At 48.8% G+C, this 19,758-nt stretch overlaps 1 protein-coding gene across 5 annotated transcripts in view; it reads right to left on the reverse strand.

The window, feature by feature from the left end:
• Window positions 1–19,758, reverse strand: part of acot7 (acyl-CoA thioesterase 7) — a 282,705-nt gene that overhangs the window by 155,450 nt on the left and 107,497 nt on the right. For 4 of the 5 annotated variants that reach the window (XM_038822342.1, XM_038822341.1, XM_038822343.1 and 1 more), the window contains one exon: window positions 9,124–9,210. The exons of the other annotated variant lie outside the window; for it this stretch is intronic. In XM_038822342.1, the coding sequence (XP_038678270.1) occupies window positions 9,124–9,210 (87 nt within the window). The remainder of the gene's footprint in view (window positions 1–9,123; window positions 9,211–19,758) is intronic. 5 annotated transcript variants of the gene reach the window in all.

Raw genomic sequence — 19,758 nt, forward strand, 5'->3', positions numbered from 1 at the left:
CATACCAGCTGGCAATGCCACTTGGGCACTTTGGCAGTGCCAGACTGGCACACAGATGGCACTGCCAGGATGCTAGGCTGGCACTTCTAGGGTTCCCAGGTGGCACCTGCAGTGCCAGGGCACTACCTTGTGCAAAGGGCATGCACCTGTGGGCCTCTGATCCCCTCGGAGACCCCCACGAGTGCCGTTCCATCTGGCCACCATTTTGGGGGACTGGTGCTGAACGGCACTCATCCGAGGTCTCCAAGGCAAAGGGGATAAATCCCAAAGCCTCAGGTACCTTGGGAATCTGCACATTACAGTGACTTACTATCTCACTCCATTATGCAGATTTGCCAAAAGATGATCCCGCCCACAATCGATGGGGTTTACATCACAGCGTCTCGCGAGATCCAACACGATGGATCTTGTGAGGCATTGTCAGCCAGCTAGATCCTGGGAGCAGGGTAGATCTGCTTTTCCAACGCAGCATGACCATTGGATTGTGCCCAGAATGTAAGGTTCCTAAATTTGCCGATGATACGAAAATAGGCGCAGGGCATGTTGTGATGAGGATATTGTGATTCTGCAATGGAGTACAGGTAGATTAGATGAGTGGGTGAAAACCTGGCAAATGGAGTTTAATGTGGGGAATTGTGAGGTTATGCACTTCAGCAGTGGGAATCAAAAGGCAGATTAGCTAAATCGAGAGTGACTGCAGGTGAGTGAAGGGTAATGCGATCTAGGTGTCATAGTGCATGAATCACAAAAAGTTAGCAGGAAGGTCAAACAAGTCGTTAAGAGGGCAAAGGGCTTGGAATTTAAAAATAGGGAGGTTTTGTTGCAATTGTACAGGGTATTAGTGAGGCCTCACCTGGAATGATAAGTACAGTTTTGGTCCCATTACGTAAAAAAGGATTTCATAACATTCAGAGGTAGTCCAAAAGAGATTCAACAGGCTAATTGCTGGGATGAGAGGATTGTCCTATCATGTGAGGGATTGAGAAGAGATGACCTTATTCAAACATACAAGATCCTGAGGGGGTTTGACAGGGTAGATGGTGAGATGTTTTCACTAGTGGGAGAGTCTCGAACAAGGGAACATAGCTACAAGATAAAGGGCGGTCATTTAAAACTGAGGTGCGTAGAACTTTCTTCCCGCAGAGGGTGGTAAATCGCTGGAACTTTCTGCCCCGGAGGATGGATCATGAGGAGCACTTAAATTGGAGGTGGATAAATATTTGGGACAGGTGGCTATGGGGAAATGGCACAGGAAAGGAGTTGAGACCGGGATAGATCAGCTACGATCGTACTGAATGGCGGGGCAGATTGAAGGGTCTGGTGGCCTACTGCTTTTATTTCTTGTGTTCTAGTGATTACATAGAATTACATCAAAATCATAACATAGAAACAGATCATTTGGTCCTAGTGGACTGTGCCAGTGTTTATGCTCCATTACATTCTTCCCCATCCTAGTTCAGCTTAACCTTTTTCATTTCATAGAATTTACAGTGCAGGAGGCCATTTGGCCCATCGAGTCTGCACCGGCTCTTTGAAAGAGCACCCTACCCAAAACCACACCTACCCCCTATCCCCATAACCCAGTAACCCGGCCCAACGCTAAGGGCAATTTTGGACACAAAGGGCAATTTATCATGGCCAATTCACCTAACCCGCATATCTTTGGACTGTGGGAGGAAACAGGAGCACCCGGAGGAAACCCACGCAGACACGGGGAGAACGTGCAGACTCCGCACAGACAGTGAACCAAGTCAGGAGTCGAACATGGGACCCTGGAGCTGTGAAGCAATTTTGTTAACCACCATGCTGCCCTATAATTACATTCACTTCTATTTCTTTCTCACTTGTATAACATCTATACTATTCATCTCAACTCTTTGTGAGAGTGGGTTCTACATTAGAGACATATACTGGGGGAAAGAGGTTTCTCCTGAATTACTAATTGGATTTTCTATTTATATTCATGACCTAGTTTATACTTATAACCTGATATTCAACAACTTGAAACACTCATGTTTCTCTCCCACAAATACTGCCAGGCCTGCTGAGAATTTCTAGCTTTTTCTGTTTTGATTTCAGATTTCCAGCATCTGCAATACCTTTTGTTTATGATCCACTGGCTTCAGTCATAAATACGCAGCAATAAATTTACATATTCAGCTGAGGTAGATACGCGGCAGACCCACCAGTTTCTGCAACTGGAACAGACAGGTTAAGGTTTTGAGGACAAAGGGTCTCCACACTCATTCCGAGTCTGTCAGATGCTGTCAGTTCGGCTGTTCATTGCCAGCGTCTTCTGCTTTTCAATAAGGAATAGAGTTTCATGCAGTCTCTGTTCCTGTCAGAACTCCACAGTATCCATTCTTCCAGCCCTTTGCTTATATGCTTGAACAGGTCAATGTGTGGCCTGTTTAGATGGAGAACAGTCAGTGACACAAGTCTAACTACGTCTCCTCTTGCTCTGGACTGCTCAGCACCATTATTGGTCATGAAACACAATTTCACTTGAGCAGTAGAGGGCCATAGATAGACAATATTAAAAAGTACTAAACTTCCTGCAGCCTCCTGCAAAAATTCTTGCTGTCAATTCCACATCATGGAGAATCAATCAGATTTTCTTTATTCAATCACTTCTCTGTGCCCACAAACGCTCCTGTCACAGCTCCCCAATCCTATCCGCTGTCCATTCCCCATTAACTTAACATAGAACATAGAACATAACAGCGCAGTACAGGCCCTTCGGCCCTCGATGTTGCGCCGACCTGTGAAACCCCTCTAAAGCCCATCTACACTATTCCCTTATCGTCCAAATGTCTATCCAATGTCCATTTGAATGCCCAACTTGTAACATTTTTCTTCTCATATTTATCCTCCCATAAATGTTGCAATCGACTCTATTTATGGTAACACATTTCTTGTCCAAATAAATAATTGTGCAAAAACAATGCCTTCTAATTTGCCCTTCTAGTCCTAATCCTAAATTTATGCTCCTGATTTAATTCAACAACCTCTGGAAATCGTGTTTGTTAAACCCCTTCAAAATATTGAACATCTAGGTGCCTCTCCCAACCTTCTCTCAACAAAGACTGTCATCTATTGATAATAAAAGAAGTTTAGAAGATGAGAAAAGTCGATGAACACAACTCATTGAAAATAAGCGTTTTCCAAAAACTGGCCTTTTAAAAAAAGAGTCAGGACAAGTGGATTTTCCTGTTCCTACAGCTGAGGTTATTATATTTTTGAAACCCAGTAAACAGAAGAATAATTGGATAAGAAAGAGAATACAACAAGGGAGTAGGCCCAATTCTCTATTTAGTAACACTTACGGGCGGGTGGAAAATCAGCTGGTTACCTAATATTGGTGTGCTTGTCTCTCCTTGGTTTATTTGCATTCACTGGCCTCAGATGACCCACTAGGCTTAGGCACTGGGCCAAGAAATTCTACCTCCACATCTGTCAAATGCTCTATTCACCATCATTGCCTTCATAGCTATTTTTGCCCTGTACTTGCAATGGCTTCATGATTTTCCAGTTTGAGAAATCTTAGTGAAGAGCCAAGGCCCTCAGTGAATGACAACATCAAGTATAAGAATAATGGGATAAAAGCCAACATAAATCACAGCAGTGGTTAGACACTGCCAAGCTTTTAAAGATTGTAGACCACAAAGGAAAAGGGAGGATGAGAAAGATGTGGAGTTCCAGGGTTTTGAAGTCCTGGGAGAGTTGGAGATTCCCAAGCGTCAGTGACACGGTGGCTAAAAGTTCAGCCTCAAATGGAGAGAGTAGGCAGCAAGTGGTGGTGACAGAGAAGCAAAGGTTGCAAGCTTGGACAAAATGCTGGAGAATATTTCCATGGAACACGGCCATAATGGATTCACTGGGGAACAGGGCTAAGGCAGCTTTACTGAAAAATCATTTAACTTTGTTAAAACAAGTGTGCATTTCCTTCATCATGTGAGTTACATAAACAGTTGGACTGAGTTAATTTCCTCTTTATTAATTTGCAATAAAATATTTATCGTTACAGGCTCCACTAGAGACGCAGAATGGTCTAAAAATAGAATTCGTCACAAAGATGTCAATGATCCATGGTAGGTTTATTATACAGGGAATGAATCTAGGATAAGAACTTATTAAAACACTGGCGCACAATTTTACTTTTAGTGTGACAGTTACAAATACTCATCCTGTAAATTACTGTTACACCAAGTGACACAAAAGCCCAGATTTTCTGATCAAAGCTATTTTTAAAACAGGCGGCCTCTATTCATTTTAAATGGGCTGGAGCCAGCATTTAAATAATGACATAAGAAAATCTGAGTTCGAGTATTGCTGCAAATATACATTATGTCAAAGCTTTATGTCTCGGAGTCATCAGGATAATCACAAGAATAGCAATGTCAGGGTAAACAACAACGTTATACTGTATGAGAAGAGGGTGTTGATTGGTTGGCAAGTGGATCCTCTTCTCATACAGTATAAAGTTGTTGTTTCTCCTGATACTAGTTAACTTGTGATTGTCCTGATGCGTGTAAGACATAAAGCTTCGGCAAAATGTCTTTTTTCAGCCCTACCCAAGTTGTGTCTACCAAACGACTATTTGTAAATACGAGCTGTTGTATTCATCAGACAATATCTTAGTGGAGATATGAGGAACTGTAAATTTGCCATGATGGCACACTTGCAACATGATAAAAATGTTTGTAAAGCAAACAAAAAAAAGGATTGCCAAATATTTCAGCCCAACTCTGTCCTCAGCTGGATAACACACACCCAGGCGTTTCTGAGCAGCAGAAGCAGGACAGTAATCAGTCCTGCATTCCTGCCTGCTTTTCACTCCCATCACCCTTCCCCACCTGTTGCGCTGGCTGAGATCAGCTGCCAGTCCATGAATCAAACCTCGGGCCTTTTTGCTCTGTAAGGCTCAGTCGCACACTCGCGTGGATTCTCCGTTTAGCTATTACATTGGCAGAACTCTACCTGCCATTGGATACTCACCCATCACCTAACAATTTTCTCCTCTGATTTTGGTTTGTTCCCAAGAATCATTTACATACTTTTGGAGGAGGGACCATCTGGAAATGGGAGAAGAGAACCTCAAAGGTCTTGATGCTGGCAGTTTAAAGTGGTCAAGGATTGTATTAAAAAATATTGATGCTTATGCTGTTTCCGAACACTGAGAATCAGACATCCCTTGCACCCAAAGTTGCTGCAGCACACATGTCAGAAGATACATCAACGGGTATACTTTGGTCATTCGTATTGCATTTCATTACACTTGCCCATATATGGACAGATGTAGTGTAAAGCCCAGGCATATCTCCAGAAAGAAACCTAGGCTACTGGGTACACCAGCTGAGCAATCAAGTTGAGCACCAACATTTTCTTGTAATGAAAAATCCACTTCTTTAAAAATAGTTTTAATATCAATGCTCCTTGTGACAAAAACATTTCTGGAAAATTAAAATTATTCTCTATTATTCCTTTCAGTTTACTTCTCAAAATAAATCTGCATTCAAATGACAAGCAGCAGTGGGAGAAAATAAAATTAAGGTCCCAGCTCAGGATTCTTACTGTCCTCCTCACCAGGGATTGCTTTTAAAACACAATTAAAAGTTTGTGGGAAAAGGGTTAAATCTTTCACTGTGGCAAAAATTGCAAATGATGGATGTAGTGCATAGAAATATAAATGGGCGTGCTGTTTTGTTGGTAATCCTGTTTTAATTGCCTATTAATTACAGATTACGCAGTTTAAGGGGTCAGACCATTAAGGGACAGCTTGACACCTTAGGGGCAGTAATGAACCAGCATCCACCACAGTGTAAGCTGGAATTGTTTCAATGAAGGTCCCTGGCTTTGTCTGTGACAGAAAGGTGTTTGATTGCTGCGTTTTCCCTGGGTAGGCAATTACAGAAAACCGCACGGCGCTTCCACTACAAACAATTACAGCAGAACTATAATTTGTTCAGTCCCAAAGCAGAGTCATCAATATTGTCCTGGATGTGGCCAGTTCCTCCCAGCCTACTTATTCTTCTCGAATGGAGTGCCCTCCAGCCCTAGTGATCACCTGCAGCTTAATTCTGAATAAGGGAGGTTAAATGTTACAGTCAAGTAAGAAAAGATGAAAGAATGATCAATAGTTGAATAATGAGGGATTCACATTTATTTTAGTAATATGTCTATTATTCCTGCTCCCCAGTCAGATAAGACTGTTAGATGGAGATGTCTGTTTGAACCCAATATTTTCTATACATTGATTCTATTGAGCGTTGTGTGAAGGAAAAGGACATACAGCAAAACACAGAAAGAGTAGGGGAGAGGATGAGATAAATCAAATAGTGGTTAAATGACATCCAATTATTTTAAAAGTCTGATGATTTGGGGAGCAAGGGAGACTGAAATAGGTTCAGGGGTTTTCAGGTTTGAGATGTTGGCAGAAGAACGGGAAACAGTTCAAGGAGGCTTGATTTTCATTCAATGAGAATTCAGGAGATCATATAGAACAACACATTGGCAACATACAAAGAAAAGGGAAGAAGGTTGAGAGGAGTAAAAATCATAGTAGCATCAACAAAATAAAGAAGTGGAAAATATTGCTAATTTAAAGGGAAGAAAAGACTCGGAAAGTACATAAAACAAAAGTGCTGGAGATACTCAGCAGGTGTAACAGCATCTGTGAGAAAAAAGTTAACATCTTGAGTTGAATATGACTCTTCTTCAGAAATGAAGAACCCAGTTCTGAGGAAGTAATTTTCAGCTCGAAACGTTAACTCTGTTTCTCTCTCCACAGTTGCTGCCAGACCTGCTGAGTGTCTCTGGCACTCTGATTGTATTTCAGATTTCTATCATCTGCAGTATTATGCTTTTATTCCTTGATTTTGTTGTATTTTTTAATTGGTGGTTTTCTTACACTCAAGTCATATTAGACCACTGCAGTGTGAAAGGTGTCGGGGGGCATCGCTTTGTGTTCCAGAGCTGCTGTATTGCAACAGCAGAGGCCACAACTTCAGGTCTGCCAAGAGTCTCAGGGGCCTCAGTAACTTTGCTACTGGGTGGCAAAGCAGTGTTCCCAAAGGACAGCTCTTCCCCGGCATCACAACTCAATATTAAGGATTGCTGTACCATTAATCAACCTGATGGATTTTTAAAAAACGTCATTGATTAATCTTCTCCTGAGGCTATTATTTTCTCTTCGAAAGTGGGAGACTACTTTCAACAAAAAGTATTTACCTGCCCCATGAGATTATCCATCCCCTTTAAGGTATTTTCCTCATTAAATTTTATTGTATGGAAGTTTTGCAGCCAAGCACTGAAATAACTGAGATTCATGTTCCTTTGTTTGATATTGTCGGGGGAAAAGTTGGCACCTGTATGAAATTGAATTCCTCTGATTTATTCTTTGCTTATATTCGCAAATGGGAGCAAATATCCTCCTACTGATTTTAACCGACAGACATCAGCTGTTCAATTCTGGCATCTATAACAACAGGTAACCATTGCAATCCATTGGTCTGATCAGCAACATGAGATACCATCCAACAATCCCATGGAAACAAGTCTGGGTGATTTTCCATCAAGAAAAAAATAGTGGTGCCAGAGGTGTCAGTTTCTTGCAAGCACAGGGAACAAATTTGAAGACAGAAGAGCCCAGATATGTATCATCAGTACATTGCGGAAACCCACAGCAGGTTTCCTGGACTTTAAGGTATGTCAGTTGGCGCTGTTTAAAGTATACTGAGGCAGCTGATGTTAACTTGCATCTAAATTATTATGTAAAAGTTGCAACCTCACCTGCAGATCCACCAGCTTGATAAGCTGTCACCGAAGCTTATATAGTCACAGGAGCCATTTAAGTTCTTCCAATCTGATACAGCAGTATAGTCCTCTCATTGTCCACATACACACACGGTATATTCCTTCCCATTGTCCATATACACAATTGTACTTCAATCATCTTGGTTTAGCTCGAAGGCAAATTTACTCCATATTGGGGAGGGATAACTCAGCGCTCTGCTCACTAACAAATACATTTTCCAAGACTCTGCTCCCTACTTCAACATGGAAACCCACAGATCAGATGATTGAGCACAGAGGTGAGCGCCCCTGACTTGCAACCAGCCTTCATGCTTGATTATCTGATCTTCGTTCAAGGCGGGTGTTACCCTGCCCCATACCAGAAATAGAATCCCCGAAGGAACGCGAGAATCGCGCCCCGCCGCCCCTTTCCCCATTCTCCGGTCCCAATTCTCGGGTGCGCACAGGATTCCCGCTGCGCCGGTCGGGGGCCGTTCACAGCGGCCCCCCCCCCCGGCGATTCTCCGGTCCCGATGGGCCGAGTGGCCGACGGGTTTGGCCGGTTCCCGCCAGCGTGGGTTACTCAAGGTGAGTCTGCGGGGGCCGTCCTGGAGGGGGGACGGGAGGATCCGACCCCGGGGGGTCCCCACGGTGGCCTGGCCCGCAATCGGGGCCTACCGATCGGCGGGCAGGCTGATTCTGTCGGGGCCTATTTTACACCGTGCCGGGCCCCTGTAGAGCTCCGCCATATTACCCGGGGTCCAGCGCGGAGAAGGGAACCCCCGCACATGTGTGGAAATATGCCGGCCGTTCCGCGCATGTGCGAACTCGCACGGGCCATTCCGAGCCAGCTGGAGCTGAGGGGACCACTCCAGCACCAACCTAGCCCCCTAGGAAGGGGAGCGTTCGCCATTATCAAGGACCGTTGACGCCGGAGTGGTTGGGGCCGCTTTTCACGCCAGTGTGGGGACATAGCCCCATTATTAGAGATTCCTGCCCAGAGTCCTCAAACCTTACTGTTAGTTTGTGGCAATATTTTCAAAAAAACCTGGTCACAATTTTGCTGCACAATGAAATGAGATAAATCTTTGTCCTTCTTGTTACAAGTTACATTGCTCGGCAAAGTGCTGATGCAATGGAATTTAACACATTAAAACCTCTTTGTATGCTGATATAATCAGATCACTGGTAGTGGCCCTTCATTAATTCACACATGTACAGAGAAAGTGTTGTACCTCTATAATCTCCCCTTTGTGTACTGTGCTAAATGGGTATTTATCAAACGTCATTGCCACTGAATTCAGATTATCGGATGGAGAAATACAATACCTCCTTGGACAAATTTGTGGAGGGCACAGTCGGATGGTCCCACAAGGTGAATCAGACTAGATTGGCTGTATCCTACAGTAAATGGCTCTGCAACAGAAGAAAGCATGAGAAAAAACTGTCATTGGAGCAGAAACACACTCTTCAAGTCATTTGAACAAAAATGGACTATCTGGTAAATTGTAGAGGTAACCTCCAAATCATCTTACATGGATACTGCTTTCATATTCCTATCTGCTTTTCAAATGCAGGTACTCTGCAGTGGACTTCTATCCTGATGCTTTGAAAAATTTAATCTAGAACAACAACTTGCATTTAGGTAGCACTGTTAAGATAGTAAAGTGTGTTTCACAGGTGGACAATCAGACAAAAGTTGGCAAAATCAATCATAGCCATTTCATCATGGAAATGAGTGAATTGACCTATTGTATCTGTGATGGTGTTGGCTCCATATTGACACTCTCCCATCTCATTTTTCTACTCTATCCCCATGATCTTAAATAACTAAATGAATATTTCAAAATAGGTATCACTAAAATGTGTGATAGACTCAGCTTCAATAGTCACTGGTGGTTGAAACATTCCATGTTCCTTTAGAATAAAAATATTAGGCATATGTCACACTTGGCTTTATTAGCTGAGGCACAGAGTTTTTAAGAGCAGGGTTATGTTGGAACTGCATGAAATGTTGGTCAGGCCACAGCTAGAGTATTGTGTGCAGTTCTGGAAATCACATTACAGGAGGGATGTGACAGCACTTCATAAATATTCATAAATAGAGGGCGAGATTCTCCGGACTCACGACGGGTCGGAGAATAGCGGGCGTCGGAAATTTTTACGGCGATGCTGTTCCGACGCCCTCCCGCTATTCTCCGAACCCCGCAAAATGTCGGAGTCGCCATTCCCGACAAACGCCTCCTTCCCGCCCCTGACACGACCAGAATCGCCACTGATAGCCCCCCCCCGCTATTCACCGGCCCGGATGGGCCGAAGTCCCGACGTCATGGCGCCCTGTTTGCACGTCGTGAAACACACCTGCTTTTTAAATTCGTCAACCAGTCGGCCTGGCTGACGACAGCTTGGAGGAGGTCAGGGCACCACTCTGCGCACCGCTCAGCGCACCGCTCAGCGCACCGCTCAGCGCACCGCTCGAGTCTGGCCACAACGGGGAAGGCATCCCTGAGAACGGGAGGGGGTCCAGAGCGGGGGGAGTGTGGGGCGACGGGGGAGGCAGTGGGGGGCGACGGGGGAGGCAGTGGGGGAGACGGGGGAGGCAGTGGGGGGAGACAGGGGAGGCAGTGGGGGGCGACGGGGGAGGCAGTGGGGGAGACGGGGGAGGCAGTGGGGGAGACGGGGGAGGCAGTGGGGGAGACGGGGGAGGCAGTGGGGGGAGACAGGGGAGGCAGTGGGGGGAGACGGGGAGGCAGTGGGGGGAGACGGGGAGGCAGTGGGAGGAGACGGGGGAGGCAGTGGGGGGCGACGGGGGAGGCAGTGGGGGAGACGGGGGAGGCAGTGGGGGAGACGGGGGAGGCAGTGGGGGGAGACGGGGGAGGCAGTGGGGGGAGACGGGGGAGGCAGTGGGGGGCGACGGGGGAGGCAGTGGGGGAGACGGGGGAGGCAGTGGGGGAGACGGGGGAGGCAGTGGGGGAGACGGGGGAGGCAGTGGGGGGAGACGGGGGAGGCAGTGGGGGGCGACGGGGGAGGCAGTAGGGGAGACGGGGGAGGCAGTGGGGGGCGACGGGGAGGCAGTGGGGGAGACGGGGGAGGCAGTGGGGGGCGACGGAGGGGGGGGGGGTTAGGTAGAGAGTGAGCCGTCCAACCCCGTAACAATATGTCTGCCAGCATGCCATGGTGTGCCGGTGACGAGGACACGGCCGCTGGTTCCCCTGTGGCTTCCGGACACAGGCCACTGACGCGCCCGTGAGGAGGCCATAGTTTACTGGCCGTTGGATGCAGAAAGTGACCAGGGGTTAGGCTGACCGCGTGTCAGCAGCGCGACCAGGCCACCGGGACACACTGGTATCCCATGGCTGGCGGCTGCCGAGGTGTCGACTAACCTCCGTCTAACATGTCCCGTTTCTCTGCCTCCCACCACCCTTCTGTAGGTTAGCACGATGTATGGGAACAGAACGGCTATGTTCTGCGCAGTGGTTGGGGCCGCTGTACTGCATTTGGCGATGCAGCAGCATCCACACCCACAACCCGCAGTGGCTGCAGGGCCAGCTGCAGCAGCAGAGGGAAGGGCCGAGGAGTTGCCAGTCGTCGAACAGCATGGGGGGGAGGAGGAGGAGGAAGAGGAAGAGGAGAGAGTGAGGGTGCAGCCACGGCGCCAGAGGCGACGACCAAAGCCGAGGGTGTACCGTGTCCGGGTCTCTTTCCTAACAATGCCGGACATCACCTGCAGGAGAAGACTCCGGCTGAGTAGGCAGACGGTGATACATATCTGCCAACTCCTGTCGCCCCTCGCCCCACGTGGAAGGGGGGGAGGACACGCGATCCCGGTTGCCATCAAGGTGACGGTCGCTCTGAACTTCTATGCTACCGGCTCCTTCCAGTCTCCGAGCGGGGACGTCTCCGGGATCTCCCAGTCATCGGTGCACAGGTGCATCCGGGATGTGACCGACGCCCTCTATGCCATCGCGGACCGCTACATCACCTTTCCCGAGGACCAAGCAAGTCAAGACTCACGAGCCCGTGGATTTGCCAGTGTGGCCGGGATACCGAGGGTTCAGGGGTCAATCGACTGTGTTCACGTCCCCATGCGCCCGCCTGCTGTGGACAAGGAAGTCTTCACAAACAGGAGGGGGACATACTCCATTAATGTCCAGGTGGTATGCGACCCCCACATGAGGTTCATGAACGTCTGTGCAAGGTTCCCAGGGAGTGTGCATGACTCCTACATACTAGCGCAGTCGTTCATCCCTGCGATGTTTGAGGGACGTCCCCCCCGGCTGAGGGGCTGGTTGCTAGGCGACAGGGGTTATCCGCTGAGGTCTTGGCTGATGACGCCTATACGGAGGCCTCAGACCAATGCGGAAACACGATACAACGAGGCCCATGCAGCAACCAGGGGTGTGGTGGAGCGCTGCCTTGGCCTCCTGAAGATGAGATTCAGGTGCCTGGACCGCTCCGGAGGGGCCCTGCAGTACCAGGTCGACAGGGTCGCTCGCATTGTAGTGGTCTGCTGTGCGCTGCACAACATCGCGATGCAAAGGGGAGATGACCTGTTGCAGGAGGAGGAGGGAGAAGCTAGTGGCAGTGGTGCCAGCACAGAGGAGGAGGAGGAGGAGGAGGAGGCGAGGGAGGAGGAGGAGGAGGAGGAGGAGGAGGAGGAGGAGGAGGAGGAGGAGGCTGGCGGAGTGGCGGGCGCAGAACGCAGACACGACCCAGGTGCTGGTGATGTCCAGGAGGCGGCACGACGGACCCGGCAAGGACGGCGGGCACGCGACGCCCTGGTGGCAGCACGGTTCACGCATTGCATGTGACGTCCCCGATGAACACCAAACCACCACCTGCATCGCTAGTCATGCAGAGGGTCACCACACAACTGCCACCACCACAACCCCCCCCCCCCCTCAGTGTACACTGCTCCACTTCGACATGACGCTTATCACTGGGTGCAGACGGAATGGCACAACATTGATGGCTGTGTCAGCGGGTGTGATCAGTGCCATGTGGAATGATGACAGCCCGCTCTGCAAAGAGCTGTGAGCTCAGAATCGTTAGAGAGAGTCTGACCCATGGCAATAGCTGAACCATCCACCTTGGTGGCCGCTGAGTTCGTCACTGACACTCCATCACGTGCCCGCGTGGGCTAGCTGTGGGAGGGGGTAGGGGCAGGGACTGCACACCCGGCACCGAGGTTTCACCACCCGTCACCCCCAGCGACACTCGGTCACCATCACGATTCCTGTGACTGTGGAACAATCACACGGTATTACAAGTAAGGTGGAACAGTGCGTTTAATATTATCAATTATTTACAGGTGCCCTAGCCCCTACAACTAAACTGTGCCCTTCACCCGTGCCAACTTACTCAGTGTCTATCTTAGTTGCCTTACGGGCCCTACCACTACGTCTAAGTGACTCCCCAGATGATACAGCAGGAGTGGAGGAGGATTGCTGCGAATCGCCCCCCTCGACTCGTTTCTCCTTGGCTAAGCGTTCCCTGGGGCGACCAGGCCTTGATGGGCCAGGCTGCTCTGCGGGCGTCTCGGGTGACATTGTGCCACCCTGCTCTGCCTGCTGCCCACCCGATGCACCAGTGATGGGACGGGGGGAGGCCGAGAATTCCGGGACGTCCCGTGATGGAATTAATGGGACGGGCCCCGAAACCTCCTCCTCCCTCGGGGAGCCCAGTGGCCCCCGGTCCTCACTTTGGGACAGAGGTGCGAGCGGGGAGGTGCCCCGTCGCACCACCGACACCTGGCGCTGCCAGTCCTGGAGGCCTGCAACGGTATCCACCAGGATCCGAAGGTTTGCAGAGACGGAGTCCAGGGAGTTAGACATTCCTGCCAGGGACTGTGCGATCTCAACCTGTGTGTGCACGACGCCATCCAGCACATGTGTCAGGCGGTTGATGGTCTCCGCGACCGACTGCTGCGACTGGGCCATGACCTGCTGAGACTCGGCCATGGCCCGCTGGGCGCCGGCAATGTCGTTTTGGCTCTGGCACATTGCTGCCTGTGAGAGGGCAACCCTGTCCAGGGCCGAGGATGACGCGTGCACATTAACCCCAACGTCTTGCATAATCTGACCCATTGCCTCCACCGCGGATGCCACCCGTGCGGTGTCGGACTGGGTCTCTGCCATGAGCGGCACCACTCCCTGCTCTTGGACGCGGTTCGACTCCTCTAACAGCGTCTGCAGAGTCTGGAAGGCTGCCCTCCTCCCGCCATTGTTTCCCTGGGTTTCCTGAGGCATCGGCTGTGCGGGTGGGTTGATAAACTCCAGGAACTCAGAAAACGTCTGGGAGCCAGCTGCATCCTGGGCCTGGTCTGGCCTCCGCGAGTCCGGGCCCTCTGTTGCTCCGACCTCCACCTGCTGTACCTGCTCAGCTGTGATGTGCCAACCAGACTGTGCCCCAGGAGACTCATCACTAAATAGGCCCGCCGGGGTGTGTATCTCTGGGATGATGGATGTGGTGGGAGAAAGCAGTGCCGCAAGCCCGACGCTCTCAATATTTAGGGCCTCCTCCAGGGTGTGGGGCTGCTCAGCGACAGGAGGGTTGTCCCTGGCCATTTCTGGTGGTGGTGGTGGACTTCGAACCCTCTGTGCGTCCTGGTCCGCAGATTGGGTTGGGGCGGATAGGGCTGCCCGCTGATCGGGCACCCTCTGTTGTGAGGCCCCGGGTGAGGTGGCGGCAGATTCCTGTCTCCGTCTGGAGGCAGACGGCCCTGGTCATTCGGCATCACGTCATAGAAACATAGAACAGTACAGCACAGAACAGGCCCTTCGGCCCTCGATGTTGTGCCGAGCAATGATCACCCTATTTAAACCCACGTAACCCGTATACCCGTAACCCAACAATCCCCCCATTAACCTTACACTACGGGCAATTTAGCATGGCCAATCCACCTAACCCGCACATCTTTGGACTGTGGGAGGAAACCGGAGCACCCGGAGGAAACCCACGCACACACGGGGAGGACGTGCAGACTCCACACAGACAGTGACCCAGCCGGGAATCGAACCTGGGACCCTGGAGCTGTGAAGCATTGATGCTAACCACCATGCTACCGTGAGGCCCCTAAGGAAGAGAATGAGACGGGTTATTTCGATTTGCTCGGCAGGCCGCTGGACGGTCCCAGTGGGCAGGGTTTGTGAAGGGACAGAGGATGGGGGAGGTGTCCCAGTGGGCAGGGTTTGTGAAGGGACAGAGGATGGGGGAGGTGTCCCAGTGGGCAGGGTTTGTGAAGGGACAGAGGATGGGGGAGGTGTCCCAGTGGGCAGGGTGTGTGAAGGGACAGAGGATGGGGGAGGGGTGAGTGTTTGTCAGGGAGGGTTGTCTCACTTGCTGCAGTTCCGCCAACCTCGCATTGCGCGATATCGCGGGTGGCAGACCCCCCAACAAGGTCCAGGGCCCTCTGTTCAAAGGTGCTGAGGGGGTGCAGGTTGGGCGAACCCCCTCCAGTCTTGTGCCGCTCACGGTGGTTATGAGCGGCCTTGGCCTGTTGGGGGAGGGAACATAGGTAGATCATTACAAAACGGTAGGTATCAGCAGTCCGTTCAGATACTGGCACAGTTTGGGGGGGGGGCAAGTTGTCATAAGACGATTGCATCTCTCCTCGGGGCCAGAGCGCTGGGTCTGTGACAACTTTGTGAACCACCCTCAAATAACTCTGCCCCAATCCCTGGTTGTGACTAGGGGGCACCCTCATGGCACTTACCCTGGCAGACCTGGTGAGGTCGTGTAGCTTCTTCCTACATTGCTCTGCTGAGCGAGGGGTCTGCCCCACAGCACTGACGGCAGCAGCCACGTCACGACATGCCTGGCGTACCGCGCTGGCAGGTTGGCGATGCCCTCTCCGCGGGCGGATGATGCCCCTCCTCTGCTCCACGGCATCGAGCAGCGCCTCAACGTCAGCATCTACAAAGCGAGGAGCAGCTCTCCTCGGCTCCGACATCCTGCCCGACAGATTCTGTGGTCGCCCGCGCCTTTTTACGGCGTCGGGCGGCGTCACGTGGGCGTGATCGTGTCGTCGTCGCGTTCCGTCGTCATCACGCACGTAATTGACGCGGCCGCGCTACTAGCCCATTTCCAGGAAGTGAATCCGTCGGGAAATGAAGCCTTCGCGACCGTCGTAAAACGCTCCCGATTTTTACGACGGTTTTACGACTTTCCGCGGGTGCGGAGAATTTCGCCCAGAATACTTCATAAATCCAAGACAAACCCTAAAGTTATGCCTTTGTCATGAAATCACTTAGCAGTGACATTAAGTTTCCATATTTTTATCCTTCTCTGTGACTCTATCCCTTTATATTGAAATCCTTGAAATATCAGTATAAATACAGATTTTGTTCCTCCAACCTCAATTTTCTGACATTCAGGGGTAGTTTTCAATTTTGTCACCCAGAGGGAAACCTGGCAAAACTGATTGGAATACCCACCCATTGTGCAACTTTTCTGATTTTTATCCAATTAAAATTAATTGGATGGAAATCAAGCAAACTCTTTGTCCAAAACAATGAACAATCCATTCCATTCCAGGTTACTGGCCCGGCAGCAAGGTTGACAATTACGCCTTGTTTTGTTGACAGCCTCAGTTTAAATTCGTATCAAAACAATTGGCCGAGTGAATAAATGCATTGAATAATGAGATATCGAGTCAAGAGACCAGAGAGGCCCAGGTTCAATTCTCATCAGTGCTGTGCTAGTTGATGTCAATTTATCAAAGATCAGTGAAGATTGGCAGGGTGGTTAATAGTGAGGAAGTGGTCTTAGGCTGCAGAAAGATATAGATGGGTGGTCAGATGGGCAGATCAGTGACATTTGGCGGCATAGTGGTTGCCTCATGGTGCCAGGGACCCGGCTTCGATTCCAGCCTTGAGTGACTGTGTGGAGTTGCGTGTTCTCCCCGTGTCTGCGTGGGGTTTCCTCCTTCAGTCCAAAGAAGTACAGCTTAGGTGGATTGGCCACGCTAAATTGTATCTCAATGTCAAAGATGTGCAGGTTAGGTGGATTGGCCATGCTAAATTGTATCTGTGTCCAAAGATGTGCAGGTTAGAAGGGTTATGGGGTAGGACGGGATAGTAGGCCTAGGTGAGCGCTCTTTTGGAGGCTTGGTACAAACTCGATGGGCCAAACAGCCTCCTTCTGTGCTGTAGAGGTTCTATGTTTTATAGAATCCATAGAATCCCCTTAGTGCAGAAGGAAGCCATTCAGTCCATCAAGTCTATGTTCTAAGGATTGAATTTAACCGTCGAAAGGTGCACAGGAATGCACTTTGTAAGTAGTAACAATTCAAGAAGGCACTCAATGAATGGCGGGATACTATAAAGCTCAGAGGAACAGAGGGATCTTGGGGTACTTGCCCACAGATTCCTGAAGGTAGCAGGTAAGTTTAATAGGGTAGTTAAGAAGACATACAGGACACTTGCCTTTATCAGTCGTGGCACCGATTATAAGAGCAGATTCATTCTGCAGGATTCTCCTGAATCCCCGTGATGGCCCGGCGCCGGCGTAAAATGCGGCGGGAACAAGACTGCAATTCCGGGGTCTAGGCCGGCGCTGGAGGGGTTGGTGCCGCGCCGAACGGCCAGCGCGAGTTAGCGCATGCGCAGAACCGCCAGCCTATTCAAGCGCATGCGCAGGGGGGTGCCTTTTCCGCGCCGGCCATCTGTGCAACAATGCTTCATGAAGAATCAGCGTCTTCAAAAGCGAATGAAATATACAACAACAAAAATAAATCACATGGAGCTCTTCGTGTCCTGTGGAGCTGCAAATTTTAATGTCTAGATGTTCAGGATAGCGCAGTTTAGCAAATTTGAAAATTAATTAATTGGATAGGCCATGCGCTCAAATGCAATTTGTCTTCGGAACACAGGAAACAGCAAGAAAACCCTTTCACTTTCAGCTGGGATAAAGATCTTTATTTCATCTGTTTTGTCCATGCATCACTGAGCCATCAGAGTACAAGACATCCTGGCTACACAGATTTTAATGATCTGGTATATCAAAACCCTGTATTTTGCAAAACGCAATATAGCTAAGTACCCCAAAGTACTTCACAGTGGAATAATCAATAAAATGGGTGCCAAGCAAAGGAGAGTTTAAGAGGAGTGACCACAGGCTTGGTCAAACTCTAAGCAAGGGCAAACCCATAGATCTGGACAATGGAAGAGGGATGGTTTGGTTACCTATCTCAGTTGCTGCAGATAGATCATGGAAGACAAGGATGGGGAACATAGCCGCAGTCACAGAAGACCCAATTCGTCACTTCAGTAAAAGGTGTTTTGGTGTAATTACAGGAGTGGGAAGTTATTTGGAGAATTCAAACAGGGAGCTGACAACAAGATGGACATGGGTTTGGGAGGTGACAACACATTCAGGACTTTGGAGTGGTCAAGGATGTTTTATTTGGGGACCGTGTGGCATAACGGTGGTTTTGACAGCAAATCACTCACAATGTCAACTAGCATGGGAGTTAGGAAAGACAGTTAGCAGTTTAGTGGGAAGAGGGTGGATTTCATGGAGAAAATGAGTTGCGAGAGGGCATCAAGGGAAATGAGAGGAAACTAGAACGAGATGTTAAGTTGGAGGGATAGGGGAGGCAGTGGAGGGAACCAAGACAACAATCAGTCCACTCTTCATTCAAATGTTATTCCTGGAAGTCCATAATTTAATTAGACTGCGGGCGAGGGAAAGACCATGTGAATATGGTTAGTTGTGACATATTACCTAACTTACATCACTTTTTTGCTTCGTTTATTACCCACTTTTCATTTGTCCATTGACCGATTTCCTGCCAGCTCAAGCTATTTTAAGAAACAACTCTCTAACATTTTCAGAGGGAAATGGAATGTGGCTCATGTACAGTTTGAAAAAAAAGGGCTGCAAATAAATATAATTCCTTTAGTTTTGATTTGATTAATTTTCATTGCCCTTCCTTAAGATTTGCTGTCAATCAGCACTCTTCCTACCCATTTCTGCCACAATACAAGTTGAGAGGACATTGAGATTTTAAATGATAATGCTGTCGACCATCAATCTCCGTCATGAGAAAATCAAATTTAAATTTATGTCTAAACCTAATGTTTCTTTTAATAGGTTTTAAGTGAAATTAAATTATTTCCTACATTATCTGCAATAGCTCTGAACTCCTCAGCCTGGTCCCAAATTAGGTTAGATTCCAGATGGTTAAAAGCCAAGACAGAAAGAGGCAAATAAATTTAGGACATCACAACAGAGTGTATTTTGTTCCTTCTAAACAAGATCACCCCCACAGTGAGATCACCTACAAATAAGTGGCCAAGGTCCCAATGGTTGCAATATTATCTCAAAGGATTGTCATATGAAGAACAGACTATTGGTTACTTTCAGAATAATGTTGGAATATTTGCTTGAGTGGCTGGGGAGGGTTTAAACTAAAATGGCAGAGGGATGGGAACCTATGAAAGGAATCAGAGGAGGAGGAATCAAAGACAACAACAAAAGACAGAAAGAGGAATATGAGAAGTGATAGGTAGAGAAACCAAGGGCCAGATTCAAACAGGGCCACAGTGAAAAATGGTGGGAATAGTACATTCCTTCAGGCTTTGTGCCTTAATATGTGGAACATTCACAATAAAGTTTCATTAATCGCGCAAATAGATGTAAATGGGTATGATATAGTCAGGATTACGAAGACATGGTTGCAAGGTGACCAGGGATGGGAAGGATTTTGGAAGGACAGGCAAAAATGAAAAGGCAGTGGTGTTGCACTGCAGGTTATAAAGTAAATGAATGCAATAAGAGGAAGGATATTAGCTCTGACAATGTGGAATTTGTATGGGTACAGCTGAGAAACATCAAGGGATAAAACACATTAGTGGTATTGTATATAGACCCCCAAGCTGTAGTGGTGGTGTTAGGAATGGCATTAAATAGGATATTACAGACGCATATGATAAAGGAACACCTGTAGTTATGGGTGATTTA

This window comes from Scyliorhinus canicula, chromosome 16 (genome assembly GCF_902713615.1).
Source record: "Scyliorhinus canicula chromosome 16, sScyCan1.1, whole genome shotgun sequence".
NCBI lineage: Eukaryota > Metazoa > Chordata > Chondrichthyes > Carcharhiniformes > Scyliorhinidae > Scyliorhinus > Scyliorhinus canicula.